Below are 21676 nucleotides of genomic sequence, written 5' to 3' on the forward strand. Positions count from 1 at the left end.
GATGAATGGTTGCATAAACAACATTCATGGAAACTTGCAAGTGGCTGCTTAATGCAGAAAGGCTTTGATTACAGGGTGATGCAAAAGGCTCAATCTACAGACATGATTATTGCTCAAACTTTTGAACATACTTTATAGAAAATCAATGTAGAATTTGAATGTGAAAGTACTGTAATACCACATCCTTGTCAAATACTACAGTGGTTCTTACTGGGTATGTGAATTTCACCTCAATAATAGCATCATTGTCTCCTGGAATAAGAACTCTAAGCAAAGGCCAAAATGATAGCAGTCCAATGGTAGATGAGACAGTTATAGAATCACTCCTATGTAATCATGAAAAACACCTCCAGATGTGGTAAAAATAAAAATGCCATTTCCAAATAGCTAGAAAATACTTAGTAACTAAGATGTTTGTGAACAATACAGTGTTCAAAGAGAAGAATGCTCATGGAGTAGTTGACTCTTGTATTTGGAAACAAATTCCACTTTATAACCACAAAATGACAAATTTTCCATGACATTTAGAGAAACAACATAAAGCAGTTATAACTGAGACATGTTTTCAAGTATGAACATAAAAAAACTTAATACTTTATCCCTTTTAGTGTTTTTTGTTCAACTTAATGCTATAAGTTGAACTCTTTAATTAACACAAAATTATTCTTAGGTGTTTAAATTTAACTGAAAAGTGATCCCTGTTAAATATAAGAGTGGGAATAAGAAAGGCAGGAGATGTACAACTGGGACATGCTCAAGCTGACTTGCCCCAAATGGTAGAGTTAGAAACGTGCCAGGGAATTCCAATTCAATCTCATCAAGGTGGCAAGTACCAATGCCATCTCACTAGTCCAAGTGGTCAGTTTCCGTTCACAATGGATCAAATTGAAAGGATTAAGAGTCAAAGGGATCACATAAACAAGACTAGTGTCTGCTAATACTAACTAATATCATCAAAAAGGGAGAGAACGATCCAACATGGGAACCAGGATACACAGCAGACTCATAGAATGGCAGATGTCCTAAACAGCACTCTGGCCTCAGAATCAGCCCTTAAGACATTTGGTTCTGGCTGAAGAGACCATGAGAGTATTTTAGGAATGAAAGCCAAGACACTCTTGCAAAAAAAAGACCTAAATGAAAGATCTCTGTGAATGAGATCCCAGTGGAAAGAATGGGCCATCAAAGAAGGAGGTACCTTTCTCTGAATGGAGGAGAGAACTTCCGCTTTGACTATGATCTTGTCTAAATAAGATTGAATTGGTGAACTCAAAAGGCTTCCATATCCTTGGCAGCTCATGACAAGTGCCTAGGGTGAATACTGACGCCATAAATAAGAGTGTGAATTGTTAAGACAACAATAAGTCACTGTGCACTTACTCCTCATGTAGAATCTCTGTCCTTAATGTGTTGTACACTGTGAATTAATGTTATAACTAGTACTCAAACTGTACTTTATACTTTGTGTTTCTGTGTGGGTGCAAACTGTTGCAATCTTTACTTATTATATACTAAATTGATCTTCTGTATATAAAGATAACTGAAAATGCATCTTGATGTGAATGGAATGGGAGAGGTGCTGGGAATTGGAGGGTTGTGGATGTGAGGGAAGTTATGGGGGGAAAAGCCACTGTAATCCAAAAGCTGTACTTTGGAAATTTCTATTAATTAAAGAAAAGTTAAAACAACAAATAAGAACATATATGGTATCTACGTAATAAACAAAGATGAAATTAATTACTCTGCATATTTTCAGGGATAGCCCTATCATATGAAATGTAATTGCTATTTATACGTTGATGCTCAGCTTTGTTTAGGTTTTAAACAGTGATTCATTTTAGTTATATGAAAATATTTCTAGCCTGCTTTGCATTTTTGAGAGGGAGAGAGAGAAGCAGAGAGAAAGAGAGAGATGTTTGAGAGTCCAACCTTTCACTACTTCACGTCTCATTTCCCATAGTGGTTTATCTTGGATTGAGTCCAGAAGCCAGGAGCCAGGAAAAAAATTGACAGGGACACAAAGTGTTTAATATCCTAGCAATCTGATATCAGGGGTCAGAACCAAATCACAAACCTAGCTACTGTCATGTGGGACAAGATTAATTAATTGCTAGGCCAAATACCTAAACAAAAATGTTTTTTTTAGTTTTGCTTATTTTACAATGTTGGAAATCTACTACCAATTTGGTTTTTGTTTACAAACTTTGAAAATGTAGAGAAACCATTGAGAAAAATATTTTAGGGTCTCCTACAAGTGCATTGGTTCCTTAAAGCTTTCAAAGAATTTTTATCAGGTTTTATGAGAATAACGTAGCACTTGGGGGCAAAGATGCAGCCCAGGAGCCCGGCACTGGAGGCCAAAATGGAGAAGACTTCCACGGCCACCATGACCTTCCCCTTGGTGCTGTGGTAGACAGGCAGGAAGGTCACCCAGACACTGCAGAACACCAGCATGCTGAAGGTCAGAAACTTGGCTTCATTGAATGTGTCAGGCAGATTCCTGGCTAGGAAAGCCACAATGAAGCTGGCCAGGGCCAAGGAACCCAGGTAGCCCAGGACACAGTAGAAGGCAGTGACTGAGCCCTTATTGCACACCAGGATGATGTAGTCGTGCTCAGAATGTTTATCTACCTCAATAAAGGGAGGAGAGGTTCCCAACCAGATGCCACAGAGAACCAGTTGGATCATGGAGCAGATGGGAATGATGAAGTTAGAAGTGCCTGATACCAATAACCGCCTTATCGTTCTTCCAGGTTTCAGAGCTTTGAAGGCCAGAATCACAGTGATGGTCTTGGCCAGCACAGCGGAAACAGCCACTGTGAACACAAGACCAAATGTTATTTGCTGGAGGAGGCAAGTGGCTGTGTTGGGACGGCCAAGGAAGAGTAAGGAGCAGAGGAAGCACAGGAGGAGGGCGATGAGCAGGATGTAGCTGAGGGTCCTGTTATTGGCCTTGACGATGGGAGTGTCTCGGTGCTTCACAAAGACCCAGAGGACGGCAGCTGTTAGGACAGAGAAACACAGAGCCATGCAGGCCAGGGCCATCCCCAGGAATTCTTCAAAGGCTAAGAAGGTCACCAGCTTGGGGAGGCAGCAGTTTCTCTCCATGTTTGGGTACTCGTGATCTGCACATGGGATGCACTGCTCTGCATCTGTGGGGAAAAGGAAGACTCTGTGTTTCCATTTAACAATTTGCTCCTTTTTCCCTGTTAAGGAAAAAGCTCACCTTTGCAATTTCATGGTGAATTCAGCCTGGGGTGATGTATACCAAGAAACACTAAAGTATTTCTGTGCACCTAACCAAGGCAGAATGCTCATCTGCAGGTGGAGGAAACTCATTCAAACTAGCTCCTTAGCACATGGGGCTCTGTGTTCTCATCCTATCTGTCAGAGATTTTTTTCAGTGTTTAATTTCTAAACAATGAGGAATTTTCTATATTTCATATGGGCTTGGATTCTTCCCAGCCCTCCTCTCTACAGTCCTCAGTGTCATTTCTGGAGAAATCCTTTGTTCACATGGGTTAGAATATTTATCTGGGATCATCAGGTTTAAGGATTTTCTTCCTTATCCTCAAATGGAAATGACCTATATAAATGATCTTTCATTCCTGGGACCTCCATTCCTAATTTCCTACATGGATTCATCTTGTCCATGTTTCCATATAAATGTTGTGATACTGAGGTTGAATAGATGGGAACTGTAGCTGATTGTCATTCTGTGGTTCTATGGAAATAAGTGGTATTTTCATCATGTTACTCAAAGACAACTAGGCATTCTTGTTAACTTGAAATTATGGCTTGTTCACCATTATAGCTCATGTGAACAGCATGTTAGACACCACATTGTCTCACTTGAAATAATGCACTTCTACTGCTACAGCATGAAAGAAGTCATTAAGAACAGGCCAGTTGGAAAATATTTCTTTCTTTCAATCAAATTTCAATTGTACAAACCAAAATAGGGTTGGTGTTGTCGCATGGTAGGTAAAGCCACCAACTGCAATGCCAGATCACTTATGGACATTGTTTTGTGTTTAAGTTGATGAATTTCCAATCCAGCTCCCTGCTAATCACCTAGAACAAGCAGCAGAAAATTCCACAAGCACTTGTGACACCAACACCCATGTGGGAGACCCAAAAGGAAGCTCCTGGCTCCCAGTACCTGCTGGCCCATCCCAGGCCATTGTTCCATCTGAGGAGTGAACAATTAGATTCTCTCTCTCTCTCTCTCTCTCTCTCTCTCTCATTCACTGATTCTCTGATTTTCAAATAAAATAACCTTTTTTAAAAAGAAAGAAAATGGTGGACTGGCACTGTGGCTCACTAGGCTAACCCTCCACCTAACGGCGCTGGCACACCGGGTTCTAGTCCCGGTCAGGGCGCCGGATTCTGTCCCGGTTGCCCCTCTTCCAGGCCAGCTCTCTGCTATGGCCCGGGAGTGCAGTGGAGGATGGCCCAGGTCCTTGGGCCCTGCACCCCATGGGAGACCAGGAGAAGTACCTGGCTCCTGCCATCGGATCAGCACGGTGCATAGGCCGCTGCATGCCAGCCTCAGCGGCCATTGGAGGGTGAACCAACGGCAAAGGAAGACCTTTCTCTCTGTCTCTCTCTCACTGTCCACTCTGCCTGTAAAAAAAAGAAAGAAAGAAAGAAAGAAAGAAAGAAAGAAAGAAAGAAAGAAAGAAAGAAAGAAAGAAAGAAAGAAAGAAAATGGTGTTAGTTGAGCTATACTTGCAGTAAGAGTCCTACTCTGTTTTTATCCTTGGTACTCATGCAAGAGTACAAGCTTCAGGGAGTGGAGTTGTGATGTAGTGGTTAAAGCCACTGCCTGCAATGATGGCATCTGAACAGGTGCCTGCTCATGTCTTGACTGCTGCACTTCCAAACGATCTCCATGCCAATGTGCCTAGGAAACCAGCAGAGGAAGGCCCAAATGCTTGGGCCTCTGCAAGACCTGGAAGAAGCTCCTGGTTTCTGACTTTGGCCTGGCCCAGTCTAGGCCATTGGAGCTATCTGGAGAGTGAATCTACCTGATGGAAGATCCTCACTGTATCCTCTCTCCCTCTCTATTATGCTCTCCCCCTCTCTTCAACTCTGACTTTCAAACAAATAAATAAATTATTTTGTAAAAAAAATAGAATATAAATATTTGCAAAAATTTAGAGGAATTTTCTCCTCCAATTCTTTTCAATGTGTTCCCTTTACTTTTCATAGAATCTGTAGGTACATCTGGCACCTATCTTGGAGATACACCAGGAATATATAGGCAAGTGTATATTGTACAATGGGTCAGTGCATGATATTTTAGTTTTCTTTCTTTCACTAAATTACTGCATGTTGAATATTTTCACTGAAACTTGAAGTCATTTTTCTCTTTTCTTCATACTGGAAACTCTGTATAGAATGTTTGAAGATACTGAAATCAAAATATCTCTAGAGCTAAGATGATGTGAATTGAAACATTATTTTGGAAGAATTCAAATTATTATAAACATATTTATTATACATTGAACAGTGGAACTATTTACTAATGAGTCTTAGTACACTTTTACATTTCTCAAACATTTGGCTTTGATATATAATTTGATATTTGTGTCTATATTTCAGCTTATTTTTTCTCTTCTTCTTGTATATCCATAAAGGACAAGTGGTGTCATTCATTCTGTGTACTGAACAGCATGCACCATGTCAAAGATGTAGCACAGAAAGTAATACAATATTCCCATCACAATTCATGTGGATTAGCTCCCTGTTTTTCAGTTGTCTATGAAAAAGTTTTGAATTCAAGACTTCTAGATAACCATACAGAGCCTTAACAAATACAAATATTATATTTCTTCTTTAGATTTCAGATTGAGAGAGTCTCATTCAGTGCTGGATCGAAAAGAAGGATACCAGATCAAATCAGTGTCACAGTTGAGCTTGAGATGATTAGCACCTCCAGAAAACAGCTTACACATAATGAGATGGCAATAGTGAGCATACAACAAGGGTATGGAAATAGTGAGTGAAAACTATTATCTCATCGCAAATATTCTTGGTTTCCTTTTTATCAAGAAATAGTTAAGATGGTAGAGTTCTCAAGGTAAGTTATATGTATTCTACCTGTATGATTGGAAATGTCTCTCTCTGGACAAACAACGCAAGTATAGCAGCAGACATGTTTTCCTTCCTGTGGCATTTTCCTGAATCCTGGACCACACCTTTGGCTACACAAAGACTGAGGAGTCTGATGGGGAAAGAGAAGTGATGGTCATTGCTTTGCATGACATTAGGCACTGTGATAGGATGTCTCTAATTGCCTTTTCACCCCAAGGTCATCACTATGTCTTCCTCAGGCTGTATCTTATTGATTTTATTTAGACATCCAATTGGAGTTTCTAAGATGCTCATTCCAGGTTTGTCAACTGCCTACCAAATATTATGAGGCCACCTGATGGGTTTAATTTTGCTCATCACTGGATCTATGCTTCTGGGCATTTGTCTCTTTATTGAATTGCTTCCTCTGAAATATTTTCAGTTTAACTTTTTATGTGGTAATTCTTCTAGAATGTGTATGTCTGATACTATTTTACACGCCTCTTTCTTTGATTGAGTAGAAGATTTTATATGCCAGAAAAATATTCAAAAAGCCTGATGACTAGATACACTTCTGATAGTAACTACTAAGAAAAAGACAAGCCTGCAAAGAAAAGGTGAACAAATGTAATAATCCATTGATTGTGCATCTATCTACTTCTGGACTTCTATACCCAGGGAGGGCATCAATTCCTGATACTGCCAATGCATTTGTTATATAACACACAATAGTTATAAATATTACCCGCAAAACTGTCTGGGGTATTTCAACAGCACAATGATGATAAAATTTTTGATCACAGCTGTGAGGTAGTATTCAGAAAAAAAAAAAAAACTGAACTGATTAGCACCCACAATGACAAAGGAAAATCAGAAATTTTTCTACAAATGGTCAATTCATAATTTACTGTGTTCGTACTGCATCAAAACATAATAATGACTCACTAAATGATGAAAATATCACTATCTTTATAAATATACATGTAATACATGCAGTTTTTCACATTATATAAATAAAAAGTTGAAATAAAATTTTAGAATTTGTAGTGACATACATTTAGTAATTTTATGTCTAAGTATTGATCTCTATCTCTATTTCTTAACATTCTTTCTAGTCACTCAACCTAGGAATGCATTAACATGCCCAGAGAAAAACAACAATATCTAATCCAAACATGCACTTCTAATACACACTGGTTCATATATGTGTAAGGAACACCATATCTTTTGAAGCCAATATGTGAATTGAGAATTGAATGCTTATGTAAATTCTCACACATAATATCCTCCCACACTTTCATCAAGCCCTCTGTATGTATCCAATATTCCCATGGATCCACACCTCCTTGAATGCAACTGGCCATTCTATCATCTCTTCATTGAGGACCAAGGATTCTCCACGTGCACACTCAGGGGAAAACTCCCCGATTTTAATCAGCAAACGAAATCCAGCAGGAAAATTCACAATGTTGTGGATATCATAGTGTGGCATATGGTGTCTCGTTTCATGGAAGGAAACATCCTCCCCAGCACTGTTGGTAAATTGGATTTTCCTCAGAAGTGGATGAAGCTGGAGGGGAGGCACAATTGGAAAGAGAGAGAACATTCAGATTAGAGGTGGAGGTGCACACGACTTAGAAATCCTTCTTTTGCCTCCTGTGTATCCTCAGGGTTTCTATTGGGCGGAGGCTGTTTTTTCTGACTGATCAAAATATCATGGGTTTGGGGCTGGCGCCATGGCTCACTTGGTTAATCATCCTCCTGCAGTGTCAGCATCCAATATAGGCACTGGGTTCTAGTGCCAGTTGCTCCTCTTCCAGTCCAGCTCTCTTCTGTGGCCCGGGAAAGCAGTGGAGGAGGCCCAAGTGCTTGGGCTTCTGCATCCTCATGGGAGACCGGGAAGAATCACCTGGCTCTTGGCTTTGGATCTATGCAGTGCCGGCCATAGCGGCCATTTGGAGAGTGAACCAATGGAAGGAAGAGCTTTCTCTCTGTCTGTCTCCTCACTGTCTATAACTCTACCTGTGAAATACATTAAAAAAATCATGGGTTCAAGTGTGGGGAATTCTGCCTCCCCCCTATTAAAGTGATGGGGAGCATCTGATTCTAAACAGAGAAATCACAGGATGAGTCCCACAGGGTTGCTGACCATGAAAGATTGGTTATTGGTTTAGGAAAGCTCATCTTACTTCTTCCACATGAGAATAGCATGACTTTTTTATAGCATGACTTTATATGCAAAATATCTTGATTATTGTGAGTGCACTTGTGTGCACTTTTAAAATTTTGACCCTGTCTCCCCACCAAAAAGTGAAATTCTCTCTTTAGCAAAAAATAGATTCACATGGATACCATTATGCATAGTGAAATATACCAATTCCTTAAATAGAATATATAAGTGTGTTTTGGTGATGGGTACTATATAATATAGAATAGAAGAAAAAAAACACAATATATAAAAATGAAACTGACATCTCAGGCTTTGATTTGTGTTTATCACCCTTGTGTAAATTCCTTGGAGCAGTTATCTTTCTACTTTTCATTTGAGGAACATTATGATTAGTGAGGCATTAACTCTGTGATTTAAAGTAAATTGAAATTACGTTGTTGCAAAAATTAAAAGGAAAAAAGGAATGGAAGAAGGGGGGACTGAGAAGGGAAAGGAAGAAAGGATGGTTATCTTCTTAAAATTGTATCAATGAAATACATGAAATCTGTTCTTTTATATCAGTAAATTTTGTTTTAATTTAACAACATTTTGGCTGATCTTGTGGTGCAGCAGGTCAAGCCACTTTCCACAATTCCCAGCACCCCTGTGAGTGCCGATGGAAACCCCAACTGCTCTACTCCTGATTCAGCTTTCTGCTAATGTGCCTGGGAAAGCAGCACTTGAGGTTCCAAGTGCTTGGGACCCTGCACTCATGTAGGAGAGCAACTGATGCTCCTGCATCCTGGCTTGACCTGGCCTAATCCTGGTACATGCAGCCATTGTGGAGTGAATTAGCAGATGCTAGATCTGTCTCCTCTTTTCTCTGCCTCTCTCTTTCTCATAGTAATTCTGATTTTGAAATAATTTTTTAAAAGTTTAAGAAAACTGAAAATAATATCAGTTGAATTAAATTCAATGAATTAGAAATCCAAGCATAATTTTTCTAAATAAACATTTTACCAAATCTGCTTGTACATCTCTGGCTGCCGCTGGTAGTTCTTAACTTACAAAAATGCGTATGCTGTGTATGTGTAGTTTATTTATATAACATTTTTTACCTCAGTAGAGTTTATTGTTCCATGGCTTTTATTTCTCTCTTTGCACTTTGACTATTTTTTGTTGAGAATACAGCTACCTTTTGAGATTACAGGGAATATTTATATTATAACCAAATAGATTTTTAGCTGCTGTGGGATACATGATAGTCCATATTTCCTAGCTTTGCAATCCTTCCAAACAAAAGAGTAGTTTTAATCATTTCCTTCTTCCAAGTCTTTGTAATGAGCTTTATTAAGGTATTTTATAGCATTTCATCCTACAGTGAATAATGTTATTCTTCTATAATCTGTCATTATTGAGTATGAATTGAAAATTTTACATGGAGCTAAATTGATTCCCAAGAAAAAGACAGTTCTTCAACAAGTGGTGTTGGGAAATTTGGATTTCCACATCTAGAGATATGAAATCAGACTGCTACCTTACACCCTATACAAATATCAATTTAAAATTTATCAAGGATTTAAGCTTTAAACCAAAACCATCAAATTACAAGAGGAAAACATAGGGGAAACACTGCAAGATATTTACCTAGGCAACAATTTCTTGGATAAAATCCAAGAAATAAAGGCAATAAAGGCAACAATATACATTAAGCTAAGTAACTTCTGCTCAGCAAAAGACACACTCATCCAAGTGAAGACACTACTTACAGAATGGGGGAAAATATTTGCAAAACATGGATCCAAGAAAGTATTAATGTCCAGATTGTATAAGGAGTTCAAAAAACTTAACAACGACATAACAAACAATCTAGTTAAGAAGTGAACTAAAGATATGAACAGGCATTTTTCAAGGGATGAAATAAAAATGGTCAAGAGAAACATGAAAAGATGCTCAGGACCAGTAACCATCAGGGAAGTGCCAATAAAAACTAAAGTGAGATTTCACTTGCCCCACTTTGAATGAATATTATCCAAAATTTGAAAAATAAATTCTGCTGAGGGTCTGGAAAAAATACCCCAGTACATTTTATGGGAATGATTGTAAGCTGGTACAACCATAATGGAAGACAGGAGAGGAATTTTTCAGAAAACCAATACTAGTTCTACCACATGGCCCAGTAGTCTCACACCTGAGAATGTATTCAAAGGAAATGACATCAACACATGAAAGAGTCGCCTGCACTCAGAATTCTATAGCAGCTCAATGTGCAATACCTTAGAAGTGCAACCATCTAGATGTCCATCAACTGATGACTGGGTGAAGGAATTGTGATATATATTTGAATATTACTCAGACATGATTCAGAATGAAATCTTGACATTTAAAACTGGAGGTCATTACAGTAAATTATATAAGCCTGAACTACAAAAATATCATGTTTCTTTTATTTGTCCTAGTTAATATATAGAGTATAAAATTCTGTGGTGTCAGATCATTGGCTATGTAATTTTAATATTGCTTCACTGGATCATATCTTGTTAATGACAATATGCTCCTCTTTCACATGTAAAAAAAGAAATTGAGTGGGGGGGATACGGAGCTCATTTGGGTACTAGAAATACTATGTTGTATATTTGGGTGTTGGTTATCAGTGTGATCAGATGACCAAAACTATTTATCTGTAGACTTAAGTGCATTTCTAAGTATGTATACTGTTTTTAAATATTTTCAGCAAGTTCCATAGCAGGAAATGTTTTTTAAGTGTTCGATAGCAGATAAAAATTCCTCCACACACAGACAACAATTAAAGGTGTATCTATGCCTGGTGTGGTGTGAAAGAGCCCACTAATCATCATGCCAATCTCAGCATGAAAACACGGTCATGTGGTACTACAATAGAAATACCCGAGAATGCCATCAGAAGTGCAATGCATATCCTGTTTTGAGAGACATTTACCTGCCATGGAAGAATACTAGGTTGAGATGTGTCTCCTGGAGAACTCTTTTCTATTTGTTCTGAAAGCATCTTATGGAGGGCATGGGCCACTGCATACACAGCATTGTAGATGAAATAGCTGGAGTCAGATATGGTCAGCATGTCAATGCGTCCTGGGAAAAACTCAAAGGAAGCATTTGGTGGGCAGACTCCAATTGTTCCACAAAGTGACCCAGGAGGTAAGCAGTGAAAAGCATGAAGCCATAGTTGACTGAGGAAGAAATCTTCTGGGTAGTGGGAAGGGTCCACTGTCTTGACAAAATGGTTGAGGCCAGGGATTTCTTCCTTGTGGTGTGAAAATGAGAAGCCTCCATGAAAAGAGTGCAGCATGTGGTCTGTCTCCTTCACAACTATCTCCCACTTTGTAGCCATGATCCACACCTTCCCCAGGGTTAAATAGTATTTGCTTAGAAATTCCACGGTATAGAGGCCCCTCACATCACCATATAGAATATGCACATTTGCTGATGCAATTCGGATCCCCTCTAGGAAAGAGATTTCAGTTTCTTCATACCTTGACTTAGTGTCAGGGAGCTTTACTGAATAGGCCAAGCAGACACCTTTCTTTACCATCTCAGCTTCAATATCCTGGAGGAACTGCTCTCCTTTCATGTCATTAGATACAAAGATCGCCACCCAAATCCAGCCAAAATGTAGCAGCAAGGAGAGCATTCCATAGGCCAGAGAGCTGTCACTAGTGGCCATCTGATAGAGTGATGGAAACTTGTCTCTCTCACTTAGCATGGGATCAAAAGGACCGTATGTGATCTGAATGGAAAGAAAATCATGATGATCTGAGGTTTGTGGGTAGAGAAGACCACGTTCTATCATCTGAGTTCAGAGAAATCCATGCTTCAATGCTTATTGCTTTCAGGATGAGAATGGATATCCTCATTCACAGCATGCAAAAATGTGTAAGATACCTGTAAATCTTCATATTCATTTGAGGGAAGAAGAGTGCATGGATTTTGGACCAGGACATTGGTCCTTCGCACTTCTCACCCCATGTCATATGTGGAAAATTTCCCCCTGAAACTGGTGTTATATGTTACCTCTGAGATAATTTTTACTGTGTTGATTTCTTGATAGTTTGAATTTCATTAATTTTGCTTGCATAACCTAAATTGCCTTGAAGAATACACTCACCTATGATCTCAGAGTTTTGTTAAAATTGCTTTTCACAAAGAATTTTTCTATACCGTTCCTGTCTGAGCTTGCTGGTGATGTGTGTAGATTGCTACTTGTTTGAAGTGGGTCTCCTTTAAAAGTCCTGGGAATGTGAATGCAGACCCTTGGTAGAAGATTAATTGGCTTATGTAATTGGGTTCCTGACACCTACTTGGGAGATTGGAATTGAGTCCCAGGCCCCTCGGTTTTCGAAGGACAATCAGCACCAGCACCATAGTCAGTATTTGGTGATTAAACTAGTGAAGGGGTGTACACTGTCTACCTACGTCTTCGTTTCTCCGTCCATGAAACTCACACTAAGATTGAAATGTCTGAGTAGAACATGGAAAGTGAACTGGAGGCCCTGTGAAGGAATCTGCTGAATGTGAGGAAGGAAGGACTGGGCAAAGAGAGAGAGTGAAATATCTAAATCTAACTCAGTCCCAAACACTCTTTGATGATCTTTGGTACTGCCATTGTCCTAAGTGGGTTCCAAATGGACAGTACTGTCCTAGGTCTTTATATATGCATATCTAACATGCAGTCATCCTAGGATATCTCTTTGCTGTGTGTATTTTCTCTGAAAGTCAACAATCAACATTCCCAGCAGGTGGGGATGGATACATTGGCCCTAGATGTGGATCTGGGCTGAGGCTCTCACCTTCCACTGCTCCTTCCCTTTCTCACAATCCAAGGAATTCCCCAAAGTCTGTTTCAACTAATACTGGATTATGTCACTTGGCTTCCACAGGACCTTGCCTTAGATGTCACAGGTCTGGTGGGAGATGGAAGCATTTCTCACAAGAATTCACAACCCATTTACCTGTGGGGTTTTGTATAGCTCCAACATTGTCCCAATTTCAGCCGAAAATGCTGATGTGGTTCCAGCAATTATGGCAACCGTCTTGCCTTGTGTCTGGCAGGTGTAGTTAGGGATGAGATGGTGCTTTCCAGTCAGCCAGTGCAGAGTGCTCCTCAGGGTGAACTGGCCACTGGTAACAGAATTGTAGAGTTGGAAACCCAGGGTCAGGTTGGGGAGGAGCTGGAGGTCCTTATTGATCTCCTGGATAGCAAAGCGGAAGGCCAGCACGTATTGGTAGTTCTTCCACAGCCACCTAAAGAGAGGAGCAACATCAGGGAGATGGGTGAGACCAAGGAATTCAGAGCAACACCACAGCCATGCCGTGAAGCAGCAATGGTCAGACTCAGACTGTTACTGAGTGGTGTCTCAGCTCTGGCAACTGGAGGAAATGTGAGTGAGGTTCCAAGGGCTCTAGGAAATTGTGGGATTCCCCTTTGGACTCCTCTGAAGCAAATTTTGTAATGATCACATTCATCTACTCAATCCCTTAAAAAAAAGCCTTGATGTGTCCCAACATGGGATTTCACTTCTACTTAGGGGTGGAACCCAAGAGGCAAACATCTCTATTTTCAGTACCTTCTGAAATAGTTGAATGCCATCTGGCTTATCAGTCATTTTATCATTTGGGAACATCTCTAATCTATTCACCAAAGCCATTTTCATGAGCCCTTTCTGTAATTTCCCTGTATCATCATTCACAGAAGCAATTTTGTTCAAATATATTTGCCTTGAAAAAGAGCATTTTTTTCAGAATGTGAAATTTCAGAATATTTACAATGTTCACCTTAGTTTTATACACTGTTTTCCACATCACTGAATTCTATTTTATCATTTCATTTTTTTATTCTTTAACATTTTCTGCATGACTTATGCAGAATTATAATTTGTTGGTATTAGTAATGGCTCTCAAATGTTACCTGAACAAGAGTGTAGATGTTTTGTTTTCACACAGTGGATAGCTTTTTGACTCTTCTTTGAAATTTTTCCTTACTTCTATATTTCAAATGTAATTTGAGTGTCAATAAAATACATATTTGTCAATAGATTATGTGGGATTAAATAAATTTATGCGATTATCTGCTGTTTAGGTGCATTGATTCATGTGTTTGAATGTTGAAGTTGTTAGATTGTCATTTCAAGATGATTTACATTCATGCACTATGTCTACATATTTTGCAAATGGCAGTGTTTGATTTTAGGGCAAGTGCATTTTTCTCAAGTTTCACACAATTTTGTATTATTCTTACAGAATTTGAAACTTTGCTTTTTTACCAAAAAATAGTCAAATTTTGTTCCATTCAGTAAATGGTTGATTTCAAAAGCTTTTTATATAGAAACAGTGTTTACTTATAAAACACTAAGTATAACCATCAAAAAATATGCTACTGAAAACTGTTCCATACTTAGTTTAACTTATCTGAATGAAAAATAAGAACATTACATTTTGAAACATTTTGAAGTGTTTCTTACTTTTATCATTTTGCTTAATTGCAATTAATTCCCCTATAAGGTGATTTTTATTCACTCATAGCACTTGCTGTCAGCTGCAAGCTGATGAGTTTACTTCTTCTTTCCCCATATAGAAGGCTGCCGGGTCTTAAGTTAAGTCCCTGCACATTAATTTCAAGACTCTTGGAGGCTGATCAGGAGGTGAGATCAATAGAGTGAATACAAAATGTCTGTTTCTCACACTCTGCAGTAGTGGAGAGCAAGCAGAAAATGGAAAGGGAAGGTTGCAAAAAGCAAAAGAAGGGAAGGAACTCAGCTTTCATTGATTCATTGATTTGCATTCCTGCCGCTTCTGTATATGATTTCTTTTTTCAAAATTCTTAAGTGCAATCAACCACTCACAGATAGAAGGAAACACTCTCTCACAGTCTGAACCACAATTGACACATAAATCAATGTTGGACTTACCTGTTTGTCTCCATTTTATCCATTGGCCTGGATAAAAAAGATAACTGGATCATGTTTGATTCTGGTTCTAGGAAGTAAAGGGGGAAAAACCCACCCAGTACCAGGACTCCATCTCTGTAGACACTTGGTCTCATGGAATTATAACAGTTCCTGGGAGGTATGTCCTGTGAACTGTATGGGGAATTCAGGAGTATGTTGAGAAAAATCACAGAAAACAACATGTCAAGTGAACCCAACATAAAGTTAAAGGCTGAAGTCTTTGCTCATATTAAGAGAAAATTGTTTTGATTATGTCTGTTGCCTCAACCCCTGTAGGGAGACCAGATTTTTATGTAGGGCACAACTGATGCAAGTATTTCTGTATGCCCTCAAGCTGTAGACAATATGTGCTAACTACTGAGTCACACAGGGACACAACCAGAATCACAAGGAAGAAATATCAAAAGAGTCTCAGGGCTGAGGCCTTGCCATAATGTCCCTTTGATAAGAAGAGCTCTGGCTTTTATATATTTTATTGCTTCATTTCTTTCCCATCCAGGAACTCATGGCATCACCCTGCCCTGAGGCTATGCACCTGCCACTCTCCATTATGGGGAAAAACAGCTTTGGAAAACATGCTTTGGACTCTCATTGCTCCCTAGGGCATTGCTGGGACAGAGCTCTGTAAAGCTGTGTGCACAGGGGCCAAGAATTGTTAGGCCAGTCAACTGTTTTGAGGCATTTGGCAACTGTAGAAAGAATTAACATTGGAATTAAAAAAAACACACTCAGTTTCATCATTCCACATGACCATTCATCAAGAAGGTGAAAGGTCACATTTGCCACTGATGACCATATGTGCACCCCAAAAGTCTCTTCATGGCTCTGCCTAATATCTCTCAGCCCATAGTACTTTAACAGAGAAACGGGCTTCATGAATTGCTAATAAGTCAACACACCCAGAGAAGGGCAGTAGGTCATCCCTGAACTTACCATTATACATCATCTTGTGTAAACTAATTGTGTTCATAGTGCATCAAAATACAGTAAAGGTTCATACTTCATCTCTTCTCACCTCCCTCTGTTTCTGGTTCTTCTTACGGAACGACACCTCCTTAAATGCAGTAGGCCATTCTATCATCTCTGCACTGATGAACAAGCTTTGGTCATATGCACTCTTGCAGAGAAACTCCAGTTTTAGCCAACTACCCAAGACCCAGAGGAAAATCCACACACTCTGGATATCATGGTTTGCCACAAGGTGTCTTGATCATGGAAGGATATATCATCCCAAACACTATTTGTAAATTGGATTTTCCTTGGAAGTGCTGAAGCTGTAGGACAGTCATAACTGGAAAGAGAGAGAGCACTCAATGAGATGTGGGGGATGCAAGTGTACTCAGCAGTCCTTATTTTCCCTCAATCTCCCTATCGTCAAGGTTTCTTTTTGGTAGAAGCTGAGTTTTTGTGTTTGTAGTATGGTAGCCACTGTGACATGAGCTCAAATGATGAAAAACATTTGTCCATGCACCCTTACAACAAATTGGTGATTGATTTAACTCGATCAATAAATGTAGTTGCAAGAGTGGCAATGGTTGGATGCATCTTTATGGAAGCTAATCGTAGTTCTTCAATAACATAAGCAAAACATGGATGGATAGGTTACTGTGATTTTTGTGTAGGTTTTTTAAAAATTGTTTTTAAGTTGAATAAATGAAATTCAAGGTCAATTTTTGATTCAACAAATACAAGTCGATCCACAGATTATCAGAGTTCACAATTTCTGTTTAAAGACACCTTGTGTTATCTGGTAGGTCAAAACTTACAAAAATGTATACAGTTTATAAATGCAATTGTATGTATATTTACTTATATTATTTTACATCTCTACCCTTGGACTATTTAATGAGAGTGTGATTTTCTTTGATATTATGAGAATCTGGGTATGACCAAAAATAAAACTTCCAAATCTTCTGACTATATTTAAATTATTTATAGTTTGATCTAACTCTTGCCTTCTGGGTCATATGATTTCTAATTTAGGATATATGAGGAATATATCTTTGGAATCCCTTGAAAAATTCACTTGTTTTCTAAGGACTGTCTATAAGTAGGGACACAGATATTTTCAAGTCCTATTACTATAAATAAAAATAGAAAAAAATTAGAGGGTGAAATAAATTTCTGATGTTAATTTTTACATATGGTTATTTGCCTTTTTCCTAGACTTTAATTTTTCCAACTAGCTTAATTAATGAGTTTGTGCTATGTACATGCATATACGAGTCCTAAATATATTGTACATGTTAGTGATGTATTCAGATAATAAAGGGATAAAATCCAGACAAATACATCTATAATGTGTGAAGAAAAGGCTTCCCCAGTAACTAGTGTTATTGTTTTCAAGAGGAGCATCAGTTTCCTCTGCAAATGTGCGCTTATTACATGATGATGTAGAGTCTTGTCAATGTACAGATTGTGGAAAAATGCTTCTTCACAGGGGTACAGTGTGGATCATGGCAACAACATGGAACATTGTTGTGGATGAGGCCATCCCCATGCTGCATTCCATTGTTGTGAGTACAGATAAGATCACATTTCACATGCCCCTTGCTTTAAGGAGAGTTACTCCTTGCTAAGAGCATGGAAGAACACATGCAAGATTCCCACAGGCTGTATAAGTTTTGCGATTCCAACTGAGAAGGCATGAACTTTGCACATAGCATCATCAGGACAGTGGTCTTCCCCTCATCTTTTCTCCAGGTCTCTGGGAGCACAACCCCCCACTCTTTTTTTTTTTTTTTGACAGGAAGAGTGGACAATAAGGGAGAGAGAGAGAGACAGAGAGAAAGGTCTTCCTTTGCCATTGGTTCACCCTCCAATGGCCGCCGCAGCCGGTGCATCATGCTGATCTGAAGCCAGGAGCCAGGTGCTTCTCCTGGTCTCCCATGCGGGTGCAGGTCCCAAGGACTTGGGCCATCCTCCACTGCACTCCCTGGCCACAGCAGAGAGCTGGCCTGGAAGAGGGCCAACCAGGACAGAATCCGGCATCCCGATCAGGACTAGAACGCAGTGTGCCTGTGCCACAGGCAGAGGATTAGCCTATTGAGCCATGGCGCTGGACACAACCCCCTCTCTTAAGAAACCACTGTTATATGTTCACTCTGAAACTAATGTAAATCTTTACTGCTTTGATCTCTCACAATTTTGGGGTTCATATTTTACCATAGCATAACCTGAGTTACCTAGGAAATACAATCAATTTCCAGCCCAGAATCCTCCAAAGCTACTGTGTTCTATGTTTGGCAGTGATATGTGTGAAAGAATCTGGGATGGGTGTACTCATTAGCAAAGCCCTTAGATCGCTTGAGTATTTTATCATCATTCAGTATTATTATGTTTTTAACTTTCATTTAATGAATATAAATTTCCAAAGTATGATTTATGGATTACAATGGCTTCCCCCACATACCGTCCCTCCCACCCACTACCCTCCCCTTTCCCACTCCCTCTCCCCTTCCATTCACATCAAGATTCATTTTTGATTATCTTAATATACAGAAGATCAGCTTAGTATATATTAAGTAAGGATTTCAACAGTTTGCTCTCACACAGAAACATAAAGTGAAAAATAATAGATGATTTTTTTAAATGATGATGAAATCAGATCAGACCTATTGTAATGTTTAATCCCAGTGAGAGTCAAGTTGGGAGTTGATAATTTCTTTTTTCTTTTTTTTTACAGAGGATCAGTTTAGTATACATTAAGTAAAGATTTCAACAGTTTGCACCCCCATAGAAACACAAAGTGAAATATATTGTTTGAGTACTCATTATAGCATTAAATCTCAATGCACAGAACATTAAGGACAGAGATCCTACATGAGGAGTAAGTGCACAGTGACTCCTGTTGTTGACTTTACCAATTGACACTACTGTCTATGGCATCAGTAATCTCCCTATGCTCCAGTCATGAGTTTCCAAGGCTATGGAAGCCCTCTGAGTTCTCCGACTCTTATCTTGTTTAGACAAGGTCATAGTCAAAGTGGAGGTTCTCTCCTCCCTTCAGAGAAAGGTACCTCCTTCTTTGAAGACCTGTTCTTTCCACTGGGATCTCACTCGCAGAGATCTTTTGCCAGAGTGTCTTGGCTTTCCATGCCTGAAATACTGTCATGGGCTTTTCAACCAGATCCGAATGCCTTTAGGGCTGATTCTGAGGCCAGAGTGCTATTTAGGACATCTGCCATTCTATGAGTCTGCTGAGTATCTCACTTCCCATGTTGGATCACTCTCCCCTTTATTCTATCGGTTAGTGTTAGCAGGTACTAGACTTGTTTATGTGCTCCCTTTGACTCTTAGTCCTTTCATTATGATCAATTGTGAACTGAAATTGATCACTTGGAATAGTGAGATGGCATTGGTACATGCCACCTTGATGGGATTGAATTGGAATCCTCTGGTATGTTTCTAATTCTACCATTTGGGGCAAGTCAGCTTGAGCATGTCCCAAATTATACATCTCTTCCCTCTCTTATTCCCACTCTTATGTTTAACAGGGATCACATTTCAGTTAATTTTCAACACTTAAGAATAACTGTGTATTAATTACAGAATTAAACCAGTCATATTAAGTAGAACAGACAAAAAAGCTACTAAGAGGGATAATGTATTAAGTTGTTCATTAACAGTCAGGGCTATGCTGATCAAGTCACCGTTTCCTATAGTGTCCATTCCACTTCAACAGGTTTCCTTTTTGGTGTTCAGTCAGTTGTCACCGATCAGGGAGAACATATGGTATTTGTCCCTTTGGGACTGGCTTACTTCACTCAGCATGATGTGTTCCAGATTCCTCCATTTTGTTGCAAATGACTGGATTTCGTTGTTTCTTACTGCGGTATAGTATTCTAAAGAGTACATATCCCATAATTTCTTTATCCAATCTACCGTTGATGGGCATTTAGGTTGGTTCCAGGTCTTAGCTATTGTGAATTGAGCTGCAATAAACATTAGGCTGCAGACCGATTTTTTGTTTGTCAATTAAAATTCCTTTGGGTAAATTCCAAGGAGTGTGATGGCTGGGTCGAACGGTAGGGTTATCTTCAGGTTTCTGAGGAATCTCCAGACTGACTTCCATAGTGGCTTGACCAGTTTGCATTCCCACCAACAGTGGGTTAGTGTCCCTTTTTCCCCACATCCTCGCCAGTATCTGTTTTTGGTAGATTTCTGAATGTGAGCCATTCTCACTGGGGTGAGGTGAAACCTCATTGTGGTTTTGATTTGCATTTCCCTGATTGCTAGTGATCTTGAAAACTTTTTCATGTGCCTGTTGGCCATTTGGATTTCCTCTTTTGAAAAATGTCTATTGAGGTCCTTGGCCCATCTCTTAAGTGGGTTGTTGGTTTTGTTTTTGTGGAGTTTCTTGATCTCTTTGTAGATTCTGGTTATTAACCCTTTATCTGTTGCATAGTTTGCAAATATTTTTCCCATTCTGTCGGTTGTCTCTTCACTCTCCTGACTGTTTCTTTTGCAGTACAGAAACTTCTCAATTTGATGCAATCCCAATAGTTGATTTTGGCTTTGACTGTCTGTGCCTCCCCGGTCTTTTCCAGAAACTCTTTGCCTGTGCCAATATCTTGAAGGGTTTCTCCAATGTTCTCTAGTAACTTGATGGTGTCAGGTCGTAGATTTAGTTCTTTAATCCATGTTGAGTGGATTTTTGTGTAAGGTATAAGGTAGGGGTCTTGCTTCATGCTTCTGCACGTGGAAATCCAGTTTTCCCAGCACCATTTATTGAATAGACTGTCCTTGCTCCAGGGATTGGTTTTAGATCCTTGATCAAATATAAGTTGGCTATAGATGTTTGGGTTGATTTCTTGTGTTTCAATTCTGTTCCATTGGTCTATCCATCTGTTTCTGTACCAGTACCATGCTTGATTACAACTGCCCTGTAGTATGTCCTGAAATCTGGTATTGTGATGCCTCCGGCTTTGTTTTTGTTATACAAGATTGCTTTAGCTATTCGAGGTCTCTTTTGCCTCCATATAAATTTCAGCACCAATTTTTCCAGATCTGAGAAGAAGGTCCTCGGTATCTTGATTGGTATTGCATTGAATCTATAAATTGCTTTTGGGAGAATGGACATTTTGATGATATTGATTCTTCCAATCCATGAGCATGGAAGATTTTTCCATTTCTTGGTATCCTCTTCTATTTCTTTAAGGTTTTGTAATTTTCATCGTAGAGATCTTTAACGTCCTTGGTTAAGTTTATTCCAAGGTATTTGATTGTTTTTGTAGCTATTGTGAATGGGATTGATCTTAGAAGTTCTTCCTCAGCCATGGCATTGTCTGTGTATACAAAGGCTGTTGATTTTTGTGCATTGATTTTATACCCTGCTACTTTACCAAACTCTTCTATGAGTTCCAATAGTCTCTTACTAGTGTTCTTTGGGTCCCCTAAATAAAGAATCATGTCATCTGCAAAGAGGGATAGTTTGAGTTCTTCCTTCCCAATTTGTATCCCTTTA

General features: G+C 39.1%; 1 protein-coding gene across 1 annotated transcript in view; it reads right to left on the reverse strand.

Moving 5' to 3' along the window:
* Nucleotides 1-2238: 2238 nt before the first annotated feature.
* Nucleotides 2239-21676, reverse strand: part of LOC100347629 (vomeronasal type-2 receptor 116-like) — a 46598-nt gene continuing 27160 nt past the window's right edge. The window contains exons 2-6 of the mRNA XM_070067614.1: nucleotides 15172-15238; nucleotides 13216-13507; nucleotides 11187-11993; nucleotides 6106-6229; nucleotides 2239-3152 (exon numbers count right to left, since the gene is read on the reverse strand). Coding sequence (XP_069923715.1) covers nucleotides 2239-3152; nucleotides 6106-6229; nucleotides 11187-11993; nucleotides 13216-13507; nucleotides 15172-15238 — 2204 coding nt within the window. The remainder of the gene's footprint in view (nucleotides 3153-6105; nucleotides 6230-11186; nucleotides 11994-13215; nucleotides 13508-15171; nucleotides 15239-21676) is intronic.

The sequence above is a fragment of the Oryctolagus cuniculus genome (assembly GCF_964237555.1).
Source record: "Oryctolagus cuniculus chromosome 16 unlocalized genomic scaffold, mOryCun1.1 SUPER_16_unloc_1, whole genome shotgun sequence".
In the NCBI taxonomy this organism is placed as follows: domain Eukaryota; kingdom Metazoa; phylum Chordata; class Mammalia; order Lagomorpha; family Leporidae; genus Oryctolagus; species Oryctolagus cuniculus.